The sequence below is a fragment of the Linepithema humile genome, chromosome 2, assembly GCF_040581485.1.
Source record: "Linepithema humile isolate Giens D197 chromosome 2, Lhum_UNIL_v1.0, whole genome shotgun sequence".
Taxonomy (NCBI): domain Eukaryota; kingdom Metazoa; phylum Arthropoda; class Insecta; order Hymenoptera; family Formicidae; genus Linepithema; species Linepithema humile.
In genome coordinates, this window is record NC_090129.1 from 30804826 (window position 1) to 30826713 (window position 21888).

At 40.1% G+C, this 21888-nt stretch overlaps 1 protein-coding gene across 6 annotated transcripts in view; it reads left to right on the top strand.

Annotated features, from left to right (window-relative positions):
* kcc (solute carrier family 12 member kcc) overlaps nucleotides 1-21888 on the top strand; it is a 76243-nt gene that overhangs the window by 33253 nt on the left and 21102 nt on the right. The window contains exon 1 of one of the 6 annotated variants that reach the window (XM_067349769.1): nucleotides 14441-16109. The exons of the other annotated variants lie outside the window; for them this stretch is intronic. Within the exon in view, the coding sequence (XP_067205870.1) occupies nucleotides 16037-16109 (73 nt within the window). The 5' untranslated portion in view covers nucleotides 14441-16036. Of the gene's footprint in view, nucleotides 1-14440; nucleotides 16110-21888 lie in introns of those variants that run through there. 6 annotated transcript variants of the gene reach the window in all.

The window sequence follows — 21888 nt, forward strand, 5'->3', positions numbered from 1 at the left end:
TTACCACTTGTCATGTACTATTTTGTATCACCAGAAAGAATTTTGTACCTCGTGTTATTTGAAAAAAAATCTTTTTTTGGGTGGTACAAATTAATACAAATTCAGTACTAATAGAATCTATCGTTATTTGTTATTTTTTAATAATTTTTATTCGGATAGTTCCACATCATGTTGGCAGGACCACGATTTTTTTCAAATAACACGGGGTACAAAATTCTTTCTGGTGGTACAAAATAGTACATGACAAGTGGTAAGTAATAAGATAAATTTAGTTCAATTTTGCTGGTTAAATTCTTAAAAGGTCGGAAAAGAAATGTCCTATTTTCTAGGATAGACGAAATAAGGGTTGTTTTAAAGGGTTAATGGAAATATTTTGACTTTTTTTGGGTGGTACAAATTAGTACAAATTCAGCGCTAACTGTATACGTTGTATTTTTTATTTATATATATATATTTTTTTTTTGGTTTTGCTAGCTTAATATGAAGTTGGCAGCACCACGATTTTTTTTTAAATGGCACGGGGTACAAAATTATTTTTTGTGGTACAAAATAGTACAAAATGAGTACTAAATTTTCCGATAAGTCGCATTCGATTCTGCTGATTTGGTTCTGCCAGCTTATGAGAGGTGGGCTAACTTCATACACATCAATTATTTTCTGAATTCATGTTTTTTTTTATTGTTACAAAAATAAAATAAGCGTAAACAAGTTGGATTAAAAAAATAATAAGTACTAAAATAAATTTATTAAATGTGCTTTACAAGAATATTAGACGAAAAGTTAAAGAGAATGAATATTTTATATGATAATATATAATGATCAAGAGAGAGAAATATTTAACTTTAGAAAATATTAATCAGCAACATTTTATCCACAGTCAACTTTTTTAAATAAATGGTTCTTTTACGGTGATTGTACAATTATTGTTTTTTCATCAGTGAAGCTTATGCAAAGCTTTACTGAGTGAAAAGGCTTGTTTTGAGATGCGTCAATTTTTTTGACAAACAGCGCATATATAAGCAAATATTGGTATGATGAAAAATAACGGCTCCAAAATATAGGGATCTCTCCGAAACGTAGCCCGCTCAAAGCAAAAGCTTTTCCCATTCTGATCCGGCACCGTTCCTAATTTCGGGAAATCCCTCTCGACTGATCTTTCTGTTCTCCGTTTGCACGCTCCAATTCTTCCTGGACCCGTCCGATATTATTGTTTTTTGCTATGTTCCATTACCCGAGGACCTATCGCCCATTGCTTCCGTTCGATTGACTATTTATCCGCGTCTCTGCGAGCGTTTGCATTTACAGATATTGATATAAAGCGTACGCGGCATACGCGCGCGGGAAAGCGGAAAAGAAAAAATATCGGTCCTCGGGCGTCGCTTTTTCTCTCATGTGCAAATTGACTTTACTGTGGTTATTTGATAGAATTTATATATTTAATATTATTTAAATATTATTTTTTATCAAATAATTATTGCATATGTGGAGATTAAAAATGCACTTTTTCTGAAACGTCAAATTCTTATCGGTCAGTTGGATCTCGAATTTATCGCGTTGAAAATATTGAACATAATTGAATATAATAGAGTTGATTTGATATAAAATGTTGCATGCTGCATCTTGATAATTATGTTACATTAAATTTTATCCAAACAATTGAAAAAATATAATTAAATAGTTCTGTCGAAGTTTATTGCGTTCAAACTTCAAACTAATTGTGTTTATGCCAACAGAAAGAAGCGCAAAATAGCAGCACAAAATATACATGACTTTTATATAACGTATGTTTGCAACTTTCAGTCTTCAATATTAAAGAGATACATCTTATTAGAGAGATGCAACACGTGTATCCGTTATATGCAAATCCACGCCTTTTTTCAATTAGATAAAGAACAAGTGTACAGATAAAACACGATCCGTCCACTTGAAGCTGTTGTCTATCTCGCGGTGACATGCGCTTGAGTCAACACGCTCGAAATAATTAACAGCGCGTAAAATTATCGCCGGCGGTCTATTTAGATCAGCGAGCTTCGATCGCTACGCGAGCGATTAACGTGCGAAAATAAAAGCAGGAAGCAACAGCCGGATATACTCGCCTACAAGTCGAAAGTCGATAAGCGAGAGTCGATGAGCGATCGTCTCGGCTTATATCGCGGGAAAATACCCAATGGTCCCTAGTTGCATTCGAAGAATGCGCACCGGTCAATATTTACGGCATCCACTCTGAGCCGAGCATTCTTTAAAGACTACCTGTCATGATCGATTAATCAGCTACACGCATAGAAAGCTGCACGATTTCTGCGTCGATGCCAAGAAATGTATTTGTTTACTAACATTGATTTTTAATTAACCACAATTATTATAAAACAGATTGATAATTTAATGATAGTGCTACTATTGACATTGATATTTATAATATTTTTGTTACTATTCTCTAATATTTCAGTAATAATCTATTATTTTTGTGCAATTTCTTAAAATAATTTTACTGCACACTAATTACAATAATATTTATTATGTAATTTACAGAAGAAAATATATTTTTTACTATAATATAAGCGATTTAGCTTCTGTGGATATCAACATATATATGTTCGGGAAAAACTTATATGAAAAATCCTAAATTTTTGTCTACTTTTTCCTTGTCATACCATTATATTCGCGGTGTAATGCATATATTCTCTTCGCGTCTCCGGAGTCAGCTAAAAGTGTTCACGGCCACAGACGGATATTATTGACGTCCATCAAAGCTGCTGGGCGGCATTCAACATTAAACCGAGTCGAACGTTTCTCACGCTCGTTCCGTCAAATATTTAACTCTGTCGCGAGAGAGAAGGCAGCACACCTTCCGTCAAGTTGCTGTGACATTCTTGGAAACAGCGCGGAATCCACCGCTTGGCATTAAAGATTAAACGCCACTGATTTACGAGCGTCCCTCGCGTTTCTATCAATTTAATATTACGCGAAAACGTTCCATCTTTTTCCTAGTTCGGGAAACACACCGGGACGGAGAAGCCGTCTGTGTGTTGTGTCTCTTTATTGAATTATTCAAAGCAGCTTCGGCCTTTATCGTAATTGCATTCCCCTGTAACTCCGCGACGGGTACACTGAATTAATTATAAATCCAATCGACGATGCAAAGTGCACAAATGCATTCTTATATAAATATTTATACTTGCTGTTTCTAATTTCGTATAGTACGAATAACACATCGTTAACAAAATCGAGAGTAGTTTAACAAGTTTAATTTTAACCAGTCATTACAAAATTCAGAGCACGTGTACTATACGTATTTTTTTTTTTTTTTTTTTTTTTTTAATCAGTTACACGACATCTGTTCTTAATCCAGTAAATTTCCCACCAAAGCGCTCGGACGTGGATTCTTCTGGTATCGATTTTCTCGTACACGATCGCTGTTATTTCCGCTGCCGAAGAGTAGAGATACGGGATTACATCTTGCAACGTTGGGCAATAACTCTAATCCTATTCGCTTCCTTGCGTTTCGCCCCGCAGCATTACGCGATTGCAATTAAGTTTTCACTCAGCAATAAGTCCGAACTTCCGAAGTAATTGGAATGTTAAATTTCTCAATCTCGATTGACCGAGTAATATTTTACATAATTTTTGGAAAAATTATACAATGAAAAAGCAGTTGAAGATGTCATTGCTATAATTTTTTGTCTATTATATTTAGAAATATATAAAATTAAATTTTATTAAATAATATTTCCTAGATCGAGATAATTGAACATTTCTGCTTTAATTAATTAATATTCATAAACGAACTTAATTAAGATCTCGAAATTATCTCGGGTTATTTTCTCTTCCCTTTAAATGAAATTAACACGCATTATATCTCGTGTGTTTATTTGAGCATGGCGCTATTGCGAATAATTCGGGATGAATAATATTACGGGATAATCCATTTCTCTTACGGTGTCGACTCGCCCGCGTAATTTCGCAACGTCGTCGTATCTCTCTTACAAACTTGGATCGAAACATTTCGCACTCGCACACCTCGCAATATTCGTGAAACTCGCTCATTTATCTTTTATTTATTTTTAGATTATCTCATTAATCTGAGAAAATACATCAACGAATACATAAATTAAGATAGATCTACCAGGTTCGCGTGACACGCTTATATGAAATACTCAATTAACCCGTTTTATCGATCGTTTGCAACTGTTTACTGTCAACATTAATAATACGAGTAATAATACGTTAGCGCGGAAGTCCCGCTTCCTGCATGAAATGTCACTTTTTATCTTTTGATAAGCCAAAGGTCGCGATTGTTAATAAAATAAATACAGTGCACGCGAATTTGGGGAAGTGTCTTGTTAATTAATAATCGGGAGCAAGAGAGGGAAGAGGAGTAAAATAGACGCCGATTATCCATTGACACGTGTTTAATCAAAACATAAAGTCGTGTGAGAGAATTTATTAAATTGAATATATCAGCTGACGGTGACAAATTGCAATGACTGCACGCTGTGTTATGAAAATTACCTCTAAATTTGGCGAAACTAAAAAAAGCTTATTTGAAAGTATATTATTATAAAAAAAATATTGAAAAACACATAGAGAAACGAATATAAAGAAAATATGATGGAATTTATTTATAGAGAACAAAAATCCGAAACTGTTATTTTTTAAAGTAATTTCCTGAAACATGGATTGGAAAACGAAATAATGATGATAATAAGTTAAAAATATTTTTACGCTATTTTAATTCTATTTTTGCACGAAAATTGAACGCTGCCAGCATCTCTCTTTTAGGTCATTTCTTTCAAAAATGTGTGCGAAGTCGCTATATAAACATATTATTTTGGATGGATAATGGGCACATACATTTTCCAACGGAATTGCATTTTACAAAGGCACATTTTTGAGTTGGATTAAATTGTATACTATATGTATATATATTTAATCCGACCGTGTGCATTCTGGGATTAAACATATACGGTGTTGTAATACTCGTGAGTTAGCGCGGATGAAGGGCCAGGGCGGCTGTAGTCTCCTGATGCCGCTTTTCCTTCGTCGTCGGCCGCATCGGGCGGCCCGGATACAGGCGATAAACCCCCTTTTCACAGACGCCGTAATCTCCTTGAAACGCGACTCGCGTCGTCGTCGTGGGGGCTAGCCGGTACCCGGGGAATGTACCGGGGTGCACCGCATGGTAATAAAGTATATATACACGCGGATTGGAGACGCAGACTCCGCTGTATCGATCTGCCGCGCAGAACAGAGACGGGAACAGCGGGCGCGCTCGCCGCTGACGCGGACAGACGACGGATCGAACTGTTTGCTCCCACAGATGAGTAAATCTTTCGAACGAGTTATCTGACGGCGATTTATCCAAGAGATGTTGAGGAGATCTTTTAACCGCACAGGCAACTCTGAGAACAATTCTCTTTGAAAAAGTACGACTTTGTTGTCGTCCGGAATTTTGCGCAATATTTTCAGAGGCCAAAAGTGAAATTTAATTAAATGAGTAATTGGCAACTTAAATTGAAGTTAAAATTAATTAAGAATTGAAAATGTCAATACGTTACCGCCTACGTTTGTATTTTTCTCGCGTTTGCACTGCGAACATTTGTTAATAAAGAATGCCTCAGTATTTTTAGACAGCTTCAGATTTATCGCGTTATTTCGTTGCGATATGCCGATATAACGTTTATGCATCCTCGTCTCTTTTCTTCTTTCTTTTGCATCATCCGAATTACTTCCGCGATGCAGGCGCACGGCATTTGCATTTTTCAGCGACGACGAGTCGCGATTTCAATCGAGACATTCTTCGAGTTCTCGAAATTTTTTTCTCAGTACATTGACACATCCATTGTGCATAGATTGCGATCACTATCGTGTCTTGTTCAATTGGTCAATTAGGATCATTGATCGGCAATGTGTCGGTTTTGCGGTTAGCTGATGCTGCTATTAATTAAGATTTCCCTGCCACGCGATGCTATTAATCGCACATTTCAATTAAACATCACAAAGGCTTATGATCGACTACATACCATAATAAACATGTTATTTAATCGATCTATCTATCTATTCTCTTTCTGTACGAAATAAATATAATATCTTCAAACTTTCGCATAATAAATTTACAAATTAATTTAAATAGAAGTTTGAACGTAGCGTTTAATTCTATTTTTAATTCTTTTTTTATTTCGATATCAAGTAGAGACAATTAACTTTTATTTCTGTAAAAATAAAGTTTAGGATTAATTAAATAAAAGACTGATTGCTTACTGATGTTGATAAAACTTTTTTTTTTATTTTGTGTACAGAATTTTTCACTGTATGAATAACTAAGCAAACTCATTTTGCCTCGTTTCTTTAAATTATCTCCTCGTCGCTCTGGATGAAAAGACATCTTGCATAATGCGTATGGCGCCGAATTGCGCGTTTTGACGTCGCCCGGTTGATGCAACGCCGTCCGTGCAAATTGCCGTGAGGGAACGCTTATTAAGGACCTCGGTGCCCGATAATCCGTCCCTCGCAATTTCCAGTCGATAATTCACCGTCGACCTTGCACATTTAAGCGACACATGCGATGGACCGTGTAAAGATGTGGCGGTAAAGTGGCCGGTGATTATAATTTGTTCTCCAGCCCGCCGGTGTAACGGCATCGTAATTATTTACCACTCGGCTATTTTTGTATCTCGGATCGTCCGTCTTGCAATTGTTTTGTACTTACAAAGCGCTACCTCTTCATATTTCATTTAAAATTTTATATAAAAGTTTCCACAAACCATTTAAAAAAATGTATTCTCTGAAGAGATATTTATCTTTTAACAAATTATTTTAGAAATTTGATGAATAATGGATTTCTCGAAAAATAATTCCTCGTTTTTGAAGGTATTCTCAGACATATTTTATTAAAGTCTAAAAATATATTTAATGAAAGTCTAAAAACTGAATATTCTTTCCAAAATCTAATTTGCTACGTTTAAAATTAAAAGAGAAATTCTTAATGATTTAAAATTCGAGATTGGACGTACATAACTGTTCGCGAAGTGTATCTTAATCTTCCGAATTTGTATTGAAATTTCCTTCAAACATCGATTGCTGATCTTTTAAAGTAAATTAAAGCAACCCGTCTCTCGATCTCTGTTAAACATCGATTTATCCTCAACAATCTACAAGCGCAGCTTATCTCGGCGAGAAGCAGATGCCTAATCGTTTAAAAGTATCCAATTATCTTTTAACATCAACTTCCGATTCTCGAAGTTATTAATCTCCGTGTCTCCCAAGATGTTTATCCCGTTGTCGTCACGTGCACTTTTTTTATGGGTGAACGGCTTGAACATGTTGTATGTTAACGATGCAGATCGAGAGTTACAAGCGACCGTCAGTGTCAATGTTGTTTATCACCGGGATGCAATGCGCACGCATACACACGTGCGGCTCATGCACACGGCACACAAACACATTTCTCTGACGTGCTGTGCATACCTTTGACCCAGATAAGGGGACGTCGATGCGATTCTTATCCCGGGTTCATAGCCGCAGGGCGCCTCCCACGGTGTTGAACTTAATGGAGCTTGAATACGCAAGGATGAGGCCGGATCTCGGTGCTCGAGGCGGTCTCTCGGAATTTTCGCCAATTTTACCAACCGATCTACCATCCGAAAATCACTGCATTAATTCTTATCCGACGTCACGTAATGGAAAAAAATGCTGCGAGAGTATCGGACTCGGGATTTTATTAAAATCCTACCGCAAACGTGATGTCGAAGCTTTGCCGCGATTTCGTACGCGCGAATATACTGAAATATTACGTTTCGAAATCAGATCGCGAGTGTTATCAAAGATTTTAAAAATTTCACGCAAATACGTTGTAATTTAAAATGAAAATACCTCACTGCAAAATATTGAAGTGCTGTATTTTTCAATCGTAATATTAGGGGTTGTTGAAAATTAATAGAAAATTCTATTAACAATTTATGAATTTTTACGAAATTTACAGCATAAACGTTGAAAAACAAATTGTATCTTGAATTACTCCAATATAACAAAAATTTTTTTTAAATTTATTTTTTTTATTAAATGCCGATTAAACGCTGAACTAAATACACATGGAGGAATACCGAAGTACATTGTGAAAGTGTTGTAAAAACGGAAAAGAATAGTAACGAAAATAAGAAAAATTCCGCACGAAAGTTTACCAATTTTAAGCGCGCGATAAAGAAATAATAAAAGATTTTTATTCCAATAATTTCCGATACATCGAAGCACGTTCCATTCCTCGAGTTTCTTGCGGCTAAACGCTTAAATAAATAGAGCTTACATAGAAACCCTTTCGAGAAATAAGAGTTAACTCTTTCACTCGCCACGCGCCCCATGAAGCGACGAATGAAGAGAGGGTGGGCAGGGAAGCAAGAGGGTGAAGAGGACGAAGAGGTGAACCGAGAGCTCACCCCCGAGTCGGGGATGATGCGCGCGCGAGGCGGAAAGTAGGGCAGTGGGTGAGCGCGCGCAGCGCTCGTCCACCCTCTACGCTTGCGTAACGTAACGTTAACCTGGGTTTTACGTCACCGTTCACCCGGGGATGACGTCACCCGGCCCGTCGACAGTCCCCGCCGCGCCCGGCACCTCCGCCGTCTGTGCTTCACAGCCGCCAATAAACCCGCCGTGCAAGCCGCGCTTCCGCGCGCGGCACTCTTCCAATGACGTACGGCGGCAAGGGTGAGACACCCCCGCTCGCCTCTTGTCAAAGAGAATCGAAGAGAGGGTTAGTTAAGACTATGTATAGCGGAAATAGCTTTCTTATGGATGACGAGGAGACTCGCTCGAGAAATACGTAAGATGAGAGCGTGAATCTGGAAAGATCTGCAGATTGAAGCCGGTGGTCTTCTCGAAATTAATCGCGTTTCTTCTTGTTTACTTCTTACTTAAAAACGTGTAATTATCTCGAAGACGATTTTTTTTTTAAAGAGAATTCCTACGGTTATAGTTTATACTCTCTCGTTCTGTCAACATTGAACTTTAAACATCTTTATAACTGATTCTCAAGTTAAAGTTGTGCGGTAGGAAAGTTTATTTGAAGTTGCAGAAGAGATAATGTTCTGCTCTATTTTCACTTCGAACGCTTATTCATGTTTTTTTAAATTTTCAATTGCGTAAGAACACGCAATACGTAATACGTAATACGTAAAAATAAATTGCAGTATGATAAAAAAAAAACAAATAAATAATGGAAATCGTAAGAATTATTGAGAGTGGAACAGCGATGAAACTAAAAATTTGTAATTACTTTCAACTGATTGAATATTACAGAGCTTTTAACAACTTGAAGCTTTTACCACGCGAGTTTCAAAATTTAAAACAAATGGATATATTTTACGATAAATGATTCGTTCAATTTTGTATACAAATTCTTATTCAATCTAAAAACTGATTCGTCAATCGCGAATAAATACTCATTTACGTTTTTATTCGCTGTCTATTATCCACATAAAATCGCCCCTCGACTCTGGTTATTTTTCATTATTGTACCAACGAGATCTCGATTCTCGCGACGCGCTAACGTGCAATATTGACGCTTTTATTCGCTCTCTGTGGTATGCACTCGACAAAAATCGAACAGCCAATGCTGTGACTCGAGTGCGAAAGCTCTGTTCGTAACGTGTCCAAAGTCTATGTCCTACATTCTCCTCGTTATCCCGTATGCTCCTCAGCAACGCGGCCTCATACGAGCATCGTGAAGAGTGGCCGAAGCGGTAACGCCTTCCCGCGGTTAAGTTATAACCACCTTTCTCTCGAGAATCACCGTAATATCCGTCTTGCCTCTTCCGCCAATTGTTTTTCGCAAACAACTCGAAAATGGAATTTTAAGCAATTTTCCCGTGCAATTTCCTGTTTATCATTAAATAAACAATTCCAATTATTTTATTTCGAATTTATTATTGCAAGGTTAATTACTTTGCTTTCGTAGAAATAACTTTGTGCAATAGTGGGTGGAAAATTCTGTAAAATTGATTTCAAGATAAATAATTTCTAAGCTCTTTTACGTGATCTATTATTAATATTATAACAAATTAATTATTTTACGCACCTCAGCGAGAAATATATCGGCGCTTAAAGACAATGACTCGGCTGGGTGCGGTTACGTGCGGAACGTCAGTTTAAGTGGAGTAAACTTTAAATAGACGCCAGTAGTTTACGAGCGAATTAATTTCTGCGCGCATTTCACTTAGCAAAATTACTCGACAAGAGTTGCACACAGATTTCCTTCATCGATCTATATGCTCTCTCCGTCTCTCTTTCCCTATTTCGCGGAATAATCTCCCGGAATGCAAATTGCACACAAACTGATTGAAAATTAACAGAACGCGAGTTTGTGATTAAATAAACTATGATATGATGTTCGTGATGTGTGTATATTTGGCGGTATTATTGTACGTGTGCATTGCTGACGCACGCGTGCGACATCAATTTATTCCACCGCGTATCGCAATCATTTGTGCGCGACACTGGTTGTACAAACCTGATTTAACACGGCGAAATTGGCATTACTTCTTTATTCGATTAATCACGAATGTATGATGCGGAGTATGTAATTAAGATGTAATATATCATTTAATTTTTCGCTTGACCAAATCCGTGTAAATCTCTGTATACATCAGTACGCGGTGTTTTGCGTTAGTATTGCGTATTGTTAATTCACATCGTTGCGCATTATGCTAATGCAATAACAATGGAATCGATAATTACGACAGCGCCGGCAGAGCGAACTTTAAATTTTCCCTCGACGCGTCGCGGTCGGATCGTCCATAATCGAATTAGTTCGCTCCACGTGCTCTGCAAACTCCTGTCGAAAATTACGAAGGTCCGCTGCAACTCAGTCAACGTTTCCCGATATAGATGCACCGCATGTCATATCGATCGCAGCGACCATCGCTATTCCGCAAAATTGTGGCTATTTGCAATAGAGATATTCCCTGTATAATTTTATCCACGCCTCTTTTATCATTCGACAAATAATCACATCATTGCAGAGTCGCTAAAAAATTTGCTGATTGCGTTATCAATGAAGAAATATATTTCCGTTGCTATTCGAATTCCTGTAAAAGTTAAAGGATTTGATGTATGGCTTGTGGCAATTTTGAAAAATTTTACGTATTGCAAGTTAAAAACGCAGGAAACCAATATTTTCTTTTTCAACTGTAAAGTGGCTTACAGTGGTTGAAATCGCAGTATCGCAAATAAAGGACTGAGCGATCAAAGTTTATAGCTCCGAGTTCGCTAGATTTCGTGTACACTGAAACGGGAATAAGAGCTGTGGAAGTCGAAAGTTTTATTTAGATTGCTCGATGCAATATGCAACTTGATGGCACGGAGTAAACCTTGATGCGACTTCAAGGCAATTCGCCGCCTTTACGATAATTTCACGAGAAGCACGCCATCGGTTCCATTATCTCGAGAGTTTCCTTAATCGCGATGGCCGAGAACCGGTAGTAACATTTTCACAAACGCATCGCGCGAGATATCCATATAAATGCTTTTATGGCCATAAAACGCGTGTGCGCTCTCTCTCTCTCTCTCTCTCTCTCTCTCTCTCTCTCTCTCTCGCTTCATCATTTTTCTTTTGAAACCGCGCTACATTCATCGCCGTGCGCACACACAGGCCAGCATATAACCCCACCTTAATTAAGCTGGCAGAAATTCGCAACTGGGTTGCACGCTTGCAAATTTACTTGAACGTACCCGGCGTGCAAATTTTAACACGCTGCCGCTACCGTTGTGTAGAAGTTAAATTCGCTGATTTGTACCCGCGTGACTGAAAGGTCAAATTGCTATTGCATTATAGATTCAGTAATTATCTCGTTGTTTTCAAGTTGACGTAAACTTTTCCCTGACGTAATATTTTTATGAACGCTATGATTGTTATGTCACATTTTTTTTTGCATAAATATATAAAATATTCCCGACACCTCGGGCTTTTCTATCATCAGTGATCTTATTTATTAATTAAAAATCAATTAATTTCTCTAATTAATTTAAAGTAGAGCTTTGATTGCCATCTATTTTTACTATTAAACACTTCACTCTTTCGACAACGCCATTAAAAACTATGGTTTTATTTTTCTAATAATTAGCAGATTATCTCTTTACGACGGGCGCTGGTCGTAAGTGGAACGAACATGCCATAGTCAGGCTGCAGTTGAATCGTCCGCGCGAACGAATTAATTCCCTGCCGCTCTTCGTCGTTCTGTAAAAACATTACCTCGGTTCGTTGGCATTTTAAAACAGAGACTTTAAGTAACTTTGTAATCAGTGGATTATTCCTTCGACGGGAGAGACAGTATTAACCGTCGTAAGTGGAACGAACACGCGACAGTAAGACCGGCCGAGCCCGAGCGGAATTAATTTGCTACTGCTCTCTGCTGTTTCGCAAAAAGGTTACACCGGTTCGTTGGCAGTCGATGAGCGTTTTCGATGCAAGTCAAATTCGCCCGAGCAGTGCCGATTATTCCTGAGCTCGTTCGAATTCTCGCGCTTCGTTCCGCTTGCTTTCTTACAAGAAGAGAAAGGAAAGTGCCTTTAAAATTCATAGTTCGACGGCGATTGTAAATAGCGTCTGGGAAAGATGTCGACGTCACGGCGCAGTGAAAATTACAGATGGTTAACTCCCCTCTGCTACGCTAAATGGTATAATAAAATTACTGTGTAATAAAACCGCGCTGTATTACCCCGAGGCAGTTTTTCCGGTGTATTTTAATTCCAGTGAAATAATTTCCATTGTCATCCCGTGTGTTGTTCTTGTATATATCATTATATAAAGCAACAAAGCGTATTAATTACTGGACATCAAAATATAACCGGAATAACGAGATTTTTTCACTCCATTCCGAAAGATACATTTGATTAGTTTTTTTCTTTCAACAATTTCACAATTAAATTAAAGAATAAATTTGAATCATGTATGCTGCTTAAATTATTTACGCTTATGTCGGCAATGTTCGCGAGCTGGAAAATATGTCCACGGTTCTTTGGAGTGCGCGAGCGTGATCCTCGGCATACCGTCACGCGTTCAACAATATTTACACTCGTCGTGAGCTCGCGAGCGACGACGCTTCGCATAGCGGAACGATTGCGAACAGCTGTGAGATATCACTCGGGCTTCTGCTTCTTTCTTTTTTATATCGCGCGAAGCCCCGCTTAAAGCTGGCGTTTCGGTTTAAGGTCGGACTTTAAGCCCGGATCTGTGTGTACGTACGTGTGGATGTGAACGTAAATAGCCGGCGTTGCAAGGAAAATAACGGTGTCTCGCTCTCCTCGTCGCGTGTATGGGCATTTATCGAGGGTAAAGAGATGCGTCTTTCGCGTTCTCGGCGAATAACATTTTGAAAAAAATCGCACGATCGAGAGCGTCAATTTATCCGTCGATGAAAGCGTCGATGTGCCGGCAAAGGCGATTTATCGCGACATAGTCGCAACAACACGCGGTAATTCCGTGCTTTTAATGCCGGCTAATTCGTCTACGTCGCACGTTCTTATTCCGCTCACATCTCCCGCGCCAGACAGATGAATTTGTCGCGCGACGGTTGGTGAATTTATGCGAGCACGCTCGGCACAAAGCGAAGCTTGACGATGGATTAAAAGCGGTATTTTTTTTCAATCCCGTTCCCGCGCCGCGGAAGAAAAAATAAATTAGATGAGATTGTTTTCGCTCGGCGCCCGCTGTTTTTCCTTTGAAAGATGAAAATGATGACCCGCTTTCGCGTCTCACACGCATTCAAATTCGATCCGCCGCGAGTGTCCGGTCGAAAAACTTTATGCCCTCCGGAAGGGCAGCTTCAGCGACGTCGAAGAGCGTGTATGGTCCGGCGAGATAACAGGGAGAGGGACCGAGAGGACGGGAGGACGGCCGATAAAAGCGGTGACCATCTAATGAAAGAGAGGGAAAGAGAGGAAAAGCAGGCGACGGGCGAGAGAGAGAGAGGGTTTTGCGAGCGTTTGCGGAGCGGCGAGATGAGAGGAGAATGGGAACGGCCGGCGGGGGAGGTAGAAGGGAGGCAAAAGAGGGAGGCGTGGACCGCGGAAGAGAGACCGAGAAGGCATCTCGGCAGGACGGACGGACGGAAGGGGCAGGGAAGAGGAGAGCGCGAGAGGGACATCCCCGGGGCGCGCAGGCGCTGTGCGAGGGTGGAAAAGCGGGTGAGAGCTGCTCACTACGCCCGGGACGCCTCGCGGTCCTCCGCGCGAGGGAGCGAGAGGACGAAGGGGTCCATGCGTCGGGATGAAGCGAGACAGGCGACGCATCGTGGCCGCGGCGAGGGAGGGAGGACAGGAAGAGAGGAAGAGGATCGCCGGGAGGAGAAGGCGTAAAAGCGTGTGCGCGCGCGACGGAGGGGCGCAGGAGGAGAGGAGAGAGGAACACCCTGGAAAAGCCGGGGAGAGCGCTTCGCCGCCGTCGCCGACCCCCTCGCAGTAGCGCGCGCGGCAGTCGACATTTTCCGCGAGGGAAAACCGTCGTGCGAGTCAGCATCGGACAATCGTTGCACGCGTCGGAGCGATCAGCGTGTCAAGAGAAAGAGGGGGTGAGAGGGAGAGAAAGAGAGAGAGAGAGAGAGAAAGACAGAGATAGAGAAAGAGGAGGAAGGGGAAGGAATGGTCCAGGAAGACGCGCAAGGGTGGTGACCCGTGACTCCGCAGCGCGCCGGAGGAGGAACAGCCAGTCCGTTCGACACACCACGGGTCGTACCACTGCTCCGAGAGCGCAGAAAGCCCAGTAGCGACGGTCCGCGCTCGAGTCAGCCGCGGCGCAGTAGTTACTCTCCGCGCTTGAGTGAGACCGCGCGCTGCGCTACCGCACGTCGTTTTACCCGTCTCGCACGTCTCTCGCCGTCTCGCCTTTTTTTTTCCGTGTCGTTCTTGGTCACGAGGAGTCGCGTTGCAGCGGCAATTATCTCCGACGATCAGTCATCACGGTAGCGCGTGTGGGTGTCTTCCAAGATCTGTCGATCGACCGCCGCAATCTTCGTAAATCGTTAGATTCGATTGATACTGAACTTGGACTGCATCGAAAGATAAAATTCCGATTTCATGTGTGTATACGTGTGTTAGTGTGCGAGCGAAATCTCGATCGTCGATCGGCGAAATACTTCCTCGTTGGCGAAAGCCGCGACCGACCGCGACCGACCGGACGATCGATCGAACGTACGTACGCCAGCGCGCGTGAATCCAGCCGAACCCAGTGATCTCGTGACCTTGTGACACCGCCTGCGAGAGAAGAGGGGGAGGAGGGAGAGATGCACTCGCTGAGAGACTGAGAGCACCCGCCTCGCGGCCGTACGCCGATCTCGCCCCTGTGTCGCGCGGCGCGCGTCGGCTCCTCCCAGATCGCGAGAGGGCTGGCGAGAGGGATCGAGGCGGAAAGTAAGTCGCGCGGAGTGCGGCGAGTCGTCGTGCGAGAGCTGCGCTCCGACCGCTTCTTCGCGAGTTTCGCTTTCCGATCGGTGCCTACGCGGGATTTCGAAAATTGCGATCGACTCTTCAGCTCGTCGATCTTCCCGCAGTGCATTTTCGAAATTTCCACATCGGTCGAATCGTTGGAAGAAGCCTAACAATCATCGACCGATCGCAAGGTGTCCCCGAAGATACAATCCTAAATCCCCTGTCGATCCCGACGACGATTTCACAATCCCGGTGTTAAACCATCAATTTCTCCTTTGCGTTTCTCACGAGAAGATAAATCGGTGAATTCTTTCGATCGCTGTGCGAAGAATCTTCGGATTTGCAAACGAAATTCAGAACGATCGCCGATCGGGATCTTAAGCAGACAGCGGCCGATTCCACGCATAAATTACAATAGAAGCACCATCCAAAATCTCAATATCAAAGTGATCGAATCAGAGAAAAAATCGAGAAAGGAAAATATCCTACGCCGATCGGTGGGGTCCTGCGAATCGCGCGGGGATCGGAGCGTGCACGGCACTGAGCTTCGGGTGGCAGTTGGAAGAGGGGGCCTCGTGTTTCCCACCCCCGGCTCGTGGAAAATCGAAGACGTGTCGAAACTACCATGAGCGAGGGCACGCCGAAGTCGCAGACCAAGATCGTCGTGCCCGACGGTTCGCCAGCCCGTCCGCAAGCTGGTACGCATAATCGCATGTTCTCCGACACCCCGTTAATTCCGTTTCGCTCCGCTTTCAGCCCGAGAGGTCTGAAGAGATTTCCGTGCGCGCGAAATAGCTAACTCGAAGCTTTCGTGTAATTGTTCATAAAAATGCAAATTTGAACAAGACGTCTGAACCATTCCTGTAAAAAACAGTTCCGTATTAAGTGACTTGCATTTAAAAAGAATTGTATTTGAGAAAAAAATAGCATTGAAAAAAGAAGAATTTTGCTACTTATAGAAAATAGAAAAATGGACCACGATAGAAGTGATAGGAAATTTCTATTTATAATATTTACTATAGATCTTTGAATATTTACAAAAGAATTAAATTTTATAACAAAAATGATTAAAAATTACGCAAGCTAATAAATGCTTGATGCCAATAAATTGCAATATTTCTATTTGAGAAAATATTCAGCAAGACACCGACAGTTTGGCGGGATAGTGTAGATCATATTTTCGTAGATTTAAACTTTGTGCAACTATATGCAAATTAATGACCGTTACTTTGCGCCACGCTCGCGAAGTATGGGCGTTGGGGGAGGATCATAATTGCTCGCGACTTAAAGAGGAACTTTCTCCTTTTGTTGCACAAGCGAGAACGGTGAGGAGTGCCGCTCCCGTCTTATTCCGTCTCGTCGTTAATTGACTCAAGGTCACCCTTTTTTAGCCCGATACTAATTCAATTAAGCACAAGGCCGCGAGGTGAATCGATAGTGCACACGAGAGACAGAGAGAAGGCGCGTATATACGGCCACGGAGAGTATCTCCGTGTGTTTTTAATGCCGATAGCTCCCTATAGATCTCCGATTGTCCGACCTCTGCTAAAGCGAAGCTTCACACGCTTTCACATATTCCCTTTACTGCTATTGAGTGTCAATCTACGCGAGGAAGAGGGAGAGGCAGGAAGAGAGAGAAATAAGCGAACTTGCCATTCTATGTATAGTCGGCGTAGCGTAGAAAATTGAGACATTTTCTGTTTTACAGACAAGTTTACTTCTGCATTACTTCTGCGAAGAACATTATATTACGCTAGATATAATAGTATATTTATTCAAACAGAAATGTTATACTTGTCTTTTGATAAATTTTATTTATCACGCAAGTTAAGAGAAGATTTACATTATACAATTGAGTTAAACATACAATTATTCTAAAAACTTTGGTTCATAAATAATATGCAAACGAAGAGCGTGGTTTTCTATTTATTTACTTATGAAATTTATGATACACTATTAATTCAAAAATTGACGTATCTCAAAGTAAACTTTCCCATCTAGTGAAACTTTTTAAATGCTATATCAACGAAGACATAAAGAAATAACGACGATATCATAGTACAAAAATTATTTGTTTAAAAAAAACCTGTGTCTTAAATATTACAGAATAATATTTTGTGAAGTGAATGTCATATCTAAAATTATTACATCGAGATGCATTGATTTTTTTTATCTGGAAAAAAATAATCGTAATCGTAAAAAATAAATCGGGATTAACGTCTGAATATTCTGATTATGGAAGAATCGACTATAAATAGATCAAACATTTAGGACACTCTAAATCTTCGAATACGCTGGCAGAGGAAACTCCCATGTGGAAAATTTAGAACGCGGAAATATTAAGCCGTAATTTGGGTAATTTGGGAAATGGGGTAGACCTTTCTCATATTCCCATATCTGCTGATCTTTCTCGTACTATATTACACGAATCTTTTCTCTTTTATATCACCGCGCGAGATTTTACATAACCAACAGAGCCAGCTTCTGCGAATTAATTTTTTTATTAGGATTTAAAATATTTAGACTAATCAAAACTTTACATGTTCGTTTTAAATTCAGGATTTATATTAAAGTAACTTGTTTTTATATTTTAGTTGGAAAACAGCTCTACATTCTATCATTAAATTGATATGTCCTAAGCATAAGATTAACATTGATGATAAAATTGCGAAAAATTAGCAAATTGAAAGCTACACTTCGCAAGGATTTGCAGATATCGGTGTTTTCAACAAAGAGCTTTAAAATTTTCACATTTTGCCTCGGGAAACCGATCGCTTACGCGCCTTAATGTAATTAAATGCGGGATGGTTGAATGCAGTCGTGAAAACTGGCTTTGTTGGCGATCATACGGTGCCCTTTTCAGCACGCCCTCATTCCCAAAGCGGATGTCGCGACCCTCAGCAACAAACTTCGCTCCGGGCGAACGAGCGCTTTGCATACACGCATAAGGTACATCCGTGTGCATGCAAATGCACCGGGTGAGGCAGGTGGCGTCCTTTGATCAGCAGAACGTGAAGCATTGCTTCGAATGCTCGGTAGCGACGGCGGCGACGATCAAAGGTTAGAGTTCGTCTCGCGAGCGGGACATCCGAACGGTGTAAAGACTACGATTCGATCCCAATTGAAAGTCCGTTTTGCTGGAACGGTCTTCCAAAGAGACGCGGACGCCGAGACGTCATTATTGGCCTTCTTCAGCATGCCGTTGAATTTAAGAGAAATAAATCAGGTCTCCGTCGCTACGTAAGCAGATTCATTTTCTGAATTATAGAAATCCCAACAGTCAAGTCACGAAAATTGTGGAAAATGAAAGCCACTATTATCGTTTCATGAAATCGTTTCACGTTGATGCTGAATAGCAAGATCATCCTCTAGAGATTTCTAAAATTGAGGGTGCAATCACGATCATATTTTTATATGATCCGTGCGCGAAACGACACGAAGAAAGTAAGAAATTAACGTTTAAATAAATGTTAGGAATAAACTATAATATTATCTTTTTATGACAATTTTATTTATTTAATTTATTATAAATTGTTATATTATCAAAATTATTAAAAAATCGATTAATTAAGTTGTACAATGAAAATAACAGAAGTTTCCAAACTGGGAAAAATAATCTCCACAGTTGTGAACTTTTTCCTCTGCTGTTTTATATATATATGACACACGAGTATATAGTCTTCAACTTGAAATGTAGCTAAAAACTGTGAACGATCCGACGGAGTTCTTCAGTTGTGTCAGTTTCATGGTTCACGCCGTCGATTTGAAGTATTTTACCGAGAGGCACATTTCTGCGGCAAAATATATAGGATTTAAATAAAAACGAACAACCGCAAACCGCGCAACACTGAAGTGCACATGATGGAGCAGAAAGCTATCAAAAACACACATTTGTTTACATCTCGTTACACGAGAGAGTCGTGCTCCAATTTCTATCTTCGATTCTGTATCCGTCAACGATCCCAGCAACGTGCTCGCAATCGAGTGACATTGAAAACTCTGTCATCGAACGGTTACAAATTGTTGCCACGGATAAAATAAAAGTACTCCAAGCCGTAAATGACGATATTTTTAGCGATGCAAATATAAAATTTTAGAAGGTCCATTTTATCTCGTGATAAGAGAGATCACAACATTTCGGGACACGAGTTATTATGAGACCTCGATAAATTTGTCGCAATTATTTACACACAATCTTTGAGATTTGCCGTCGCTACGTCGTAATATTGCTGACACTATTATAATAAATTTTTTATTATTTTTGCATGATTTTTTCTGATGCAAAAATTAATTTCTTACAATACGTTTTTTTTTTTTTTTTAATAGCAGCGTTTCTGTGAGAGAAAAATATTTTGCATATTGATTATCAATATATAGAATGGAATCGAAGATTGGATATTTATCGAATTAGCAAACAAATTGTGCAAGTTTAAATATTAAATTTCACTCTTAATAATGTTATTTATAAATTTTGTATGTCAATAACGTAACATTGCAAATATTACTGTTATTATCATACCGATATTCCGGAAAGATGCGCTTTGTGCCTTGTACCTTATTCGCTTGCGATTAAACTGATCGGATACTGTAGATACGGATTGACGTAAATCGTTTGCGGCGCGCCTGTATGATTTACGCGTTTGTCTGTCCATTGACACGCCTACGTAATCATGATTGATTTGTCGAACGGCGCACAATGAAATTTATGCGTCGACCTCCTCTACTTACGAGCAGCTGTGTAAACATACATGCCGCAAAATAGCAGGTAGGGAAGATAATACTATCATCGAGGCGATAGTATTATCAATTCTAGATCAATTTCCGAAGTGAAGCCGTGTTACATCGTTCGATGAAAAACGATGCTTTCGACGCGCGGCTTAAAAGTTAAAACAAAAATCCTCATTTCCGCGTCGTCTGCAGTTTTAGAAAATGTTCTTTATATTCAGAATACTTCCTTTATCTCTCGCAGACTGCAGAGACGTAGAGACATTTTTAATTTTTCTTTCAATTGTTTTCGATCGACTCCTCTTTCGCTTATACGTAAATGTCTCTGAGAGAAATATTTGGAGTAATTACAGTAATAGAGAGGAATATCATAGAGCATCTCTTCGCGGGAGTAAAGTAATTAAATTAAGATTCACCTGGAATTACTTCCCAAGACAAATTTCATTTCCAAATGAATCCGAAGTCTCTGGAAACACGTCAGAATTGATCTTGCCGGCATCACGAATCCCAGTTCCGGGAAAATGGAAGTGACCGTGGTTTACGGGCGTTCCTTGCTAGGACAAGCGACCACTCATGTATGTCCAGCGGTTTCTGGGTCTTGTTGACACATAGTTTCCCGATTGATGCGAGGTGCAGCATCAGATCGGATGCTGCGGCGTCGGCGTCGGTGTGGTCATGCATCGGGAAATTACATCGGCATAGCGCCGGTGCGCTGAAGCGAACGGTTGCGCTTCCGCGCGAAATTCACGCTCCGCTCGTTCGTAATTGCCGATTATTTAAATTTTATTGGATTTCCATCTCTGTCTTTCTTTCGGCCATCATTTTCGTTTCGACAAATATCAAAAATAGAAGCGTCCGCATCCGTGATTGTCTTCGATAATTGCTGCGAGCTCGCAGGATAAAGAATTTCAATGTAATTTCAAAAGTTGTAATTTTCCTTAACTCATTAAAGAGCAGTATTTGAATATCTAAAGCTGTGAAAGTTTCTCTATGTATTAACGCTGAACGCGGAAAATTAAGAGAACCGAGGCTAAATCTAATTACTACTAAGTAGCAATACAAGAAAAGGCGGAAAGTAAGAGCTTTAACGGTGTTATCACCTAGATTCCTTTGTTCCTAAAATCACAGAGAACTTAATCCGGATAATTTAGCCTTAGATACAAACATGAATGTCTATGGGTTAATTTAATCTGTCGTTGGCTTTGCGATTTACGAGCCAACCAAAACCAGGGCGAGATAAGCGACGCATAAAGATAGTCGCAAGTTCTGCCGACAGTTAATCATCTTATTGTTTGTACAATGGTGTATTACTTGTTTGTTCGTCAAAATTAAACATTGTTAATTAGTGTGTAACTTCAGACTTTAATTACTACAGACAAAGGAATTAAATATTATTTGAAACCGGCAAAAAAATTTACAAAAGGGAGTAGTAAAAAATTCTCTTTTTTGCAAAATTTAAAAAACAAAAAAGAGTGTGATTAAAATATTTCAATATTTTATTTTTACTTTATGATATTTTATCGTTATTATTTAGACGTTGTTGCTGCACAATAATTGATATAAAGTTAAAGCTGGCTACAATTTATGAATGTGTTATTCCATCTGAATTGGAGACGCAATGGCTTCGGTGTAATAATATATAAGTTTATGGTCGATGCATCTTACCGCGGAGCGCACGCGACACGTGTTAAAACGCGCAGTGTCGCAATATATACGAGCGGATACACACGTGCCATCGGAACGTAAATCAAT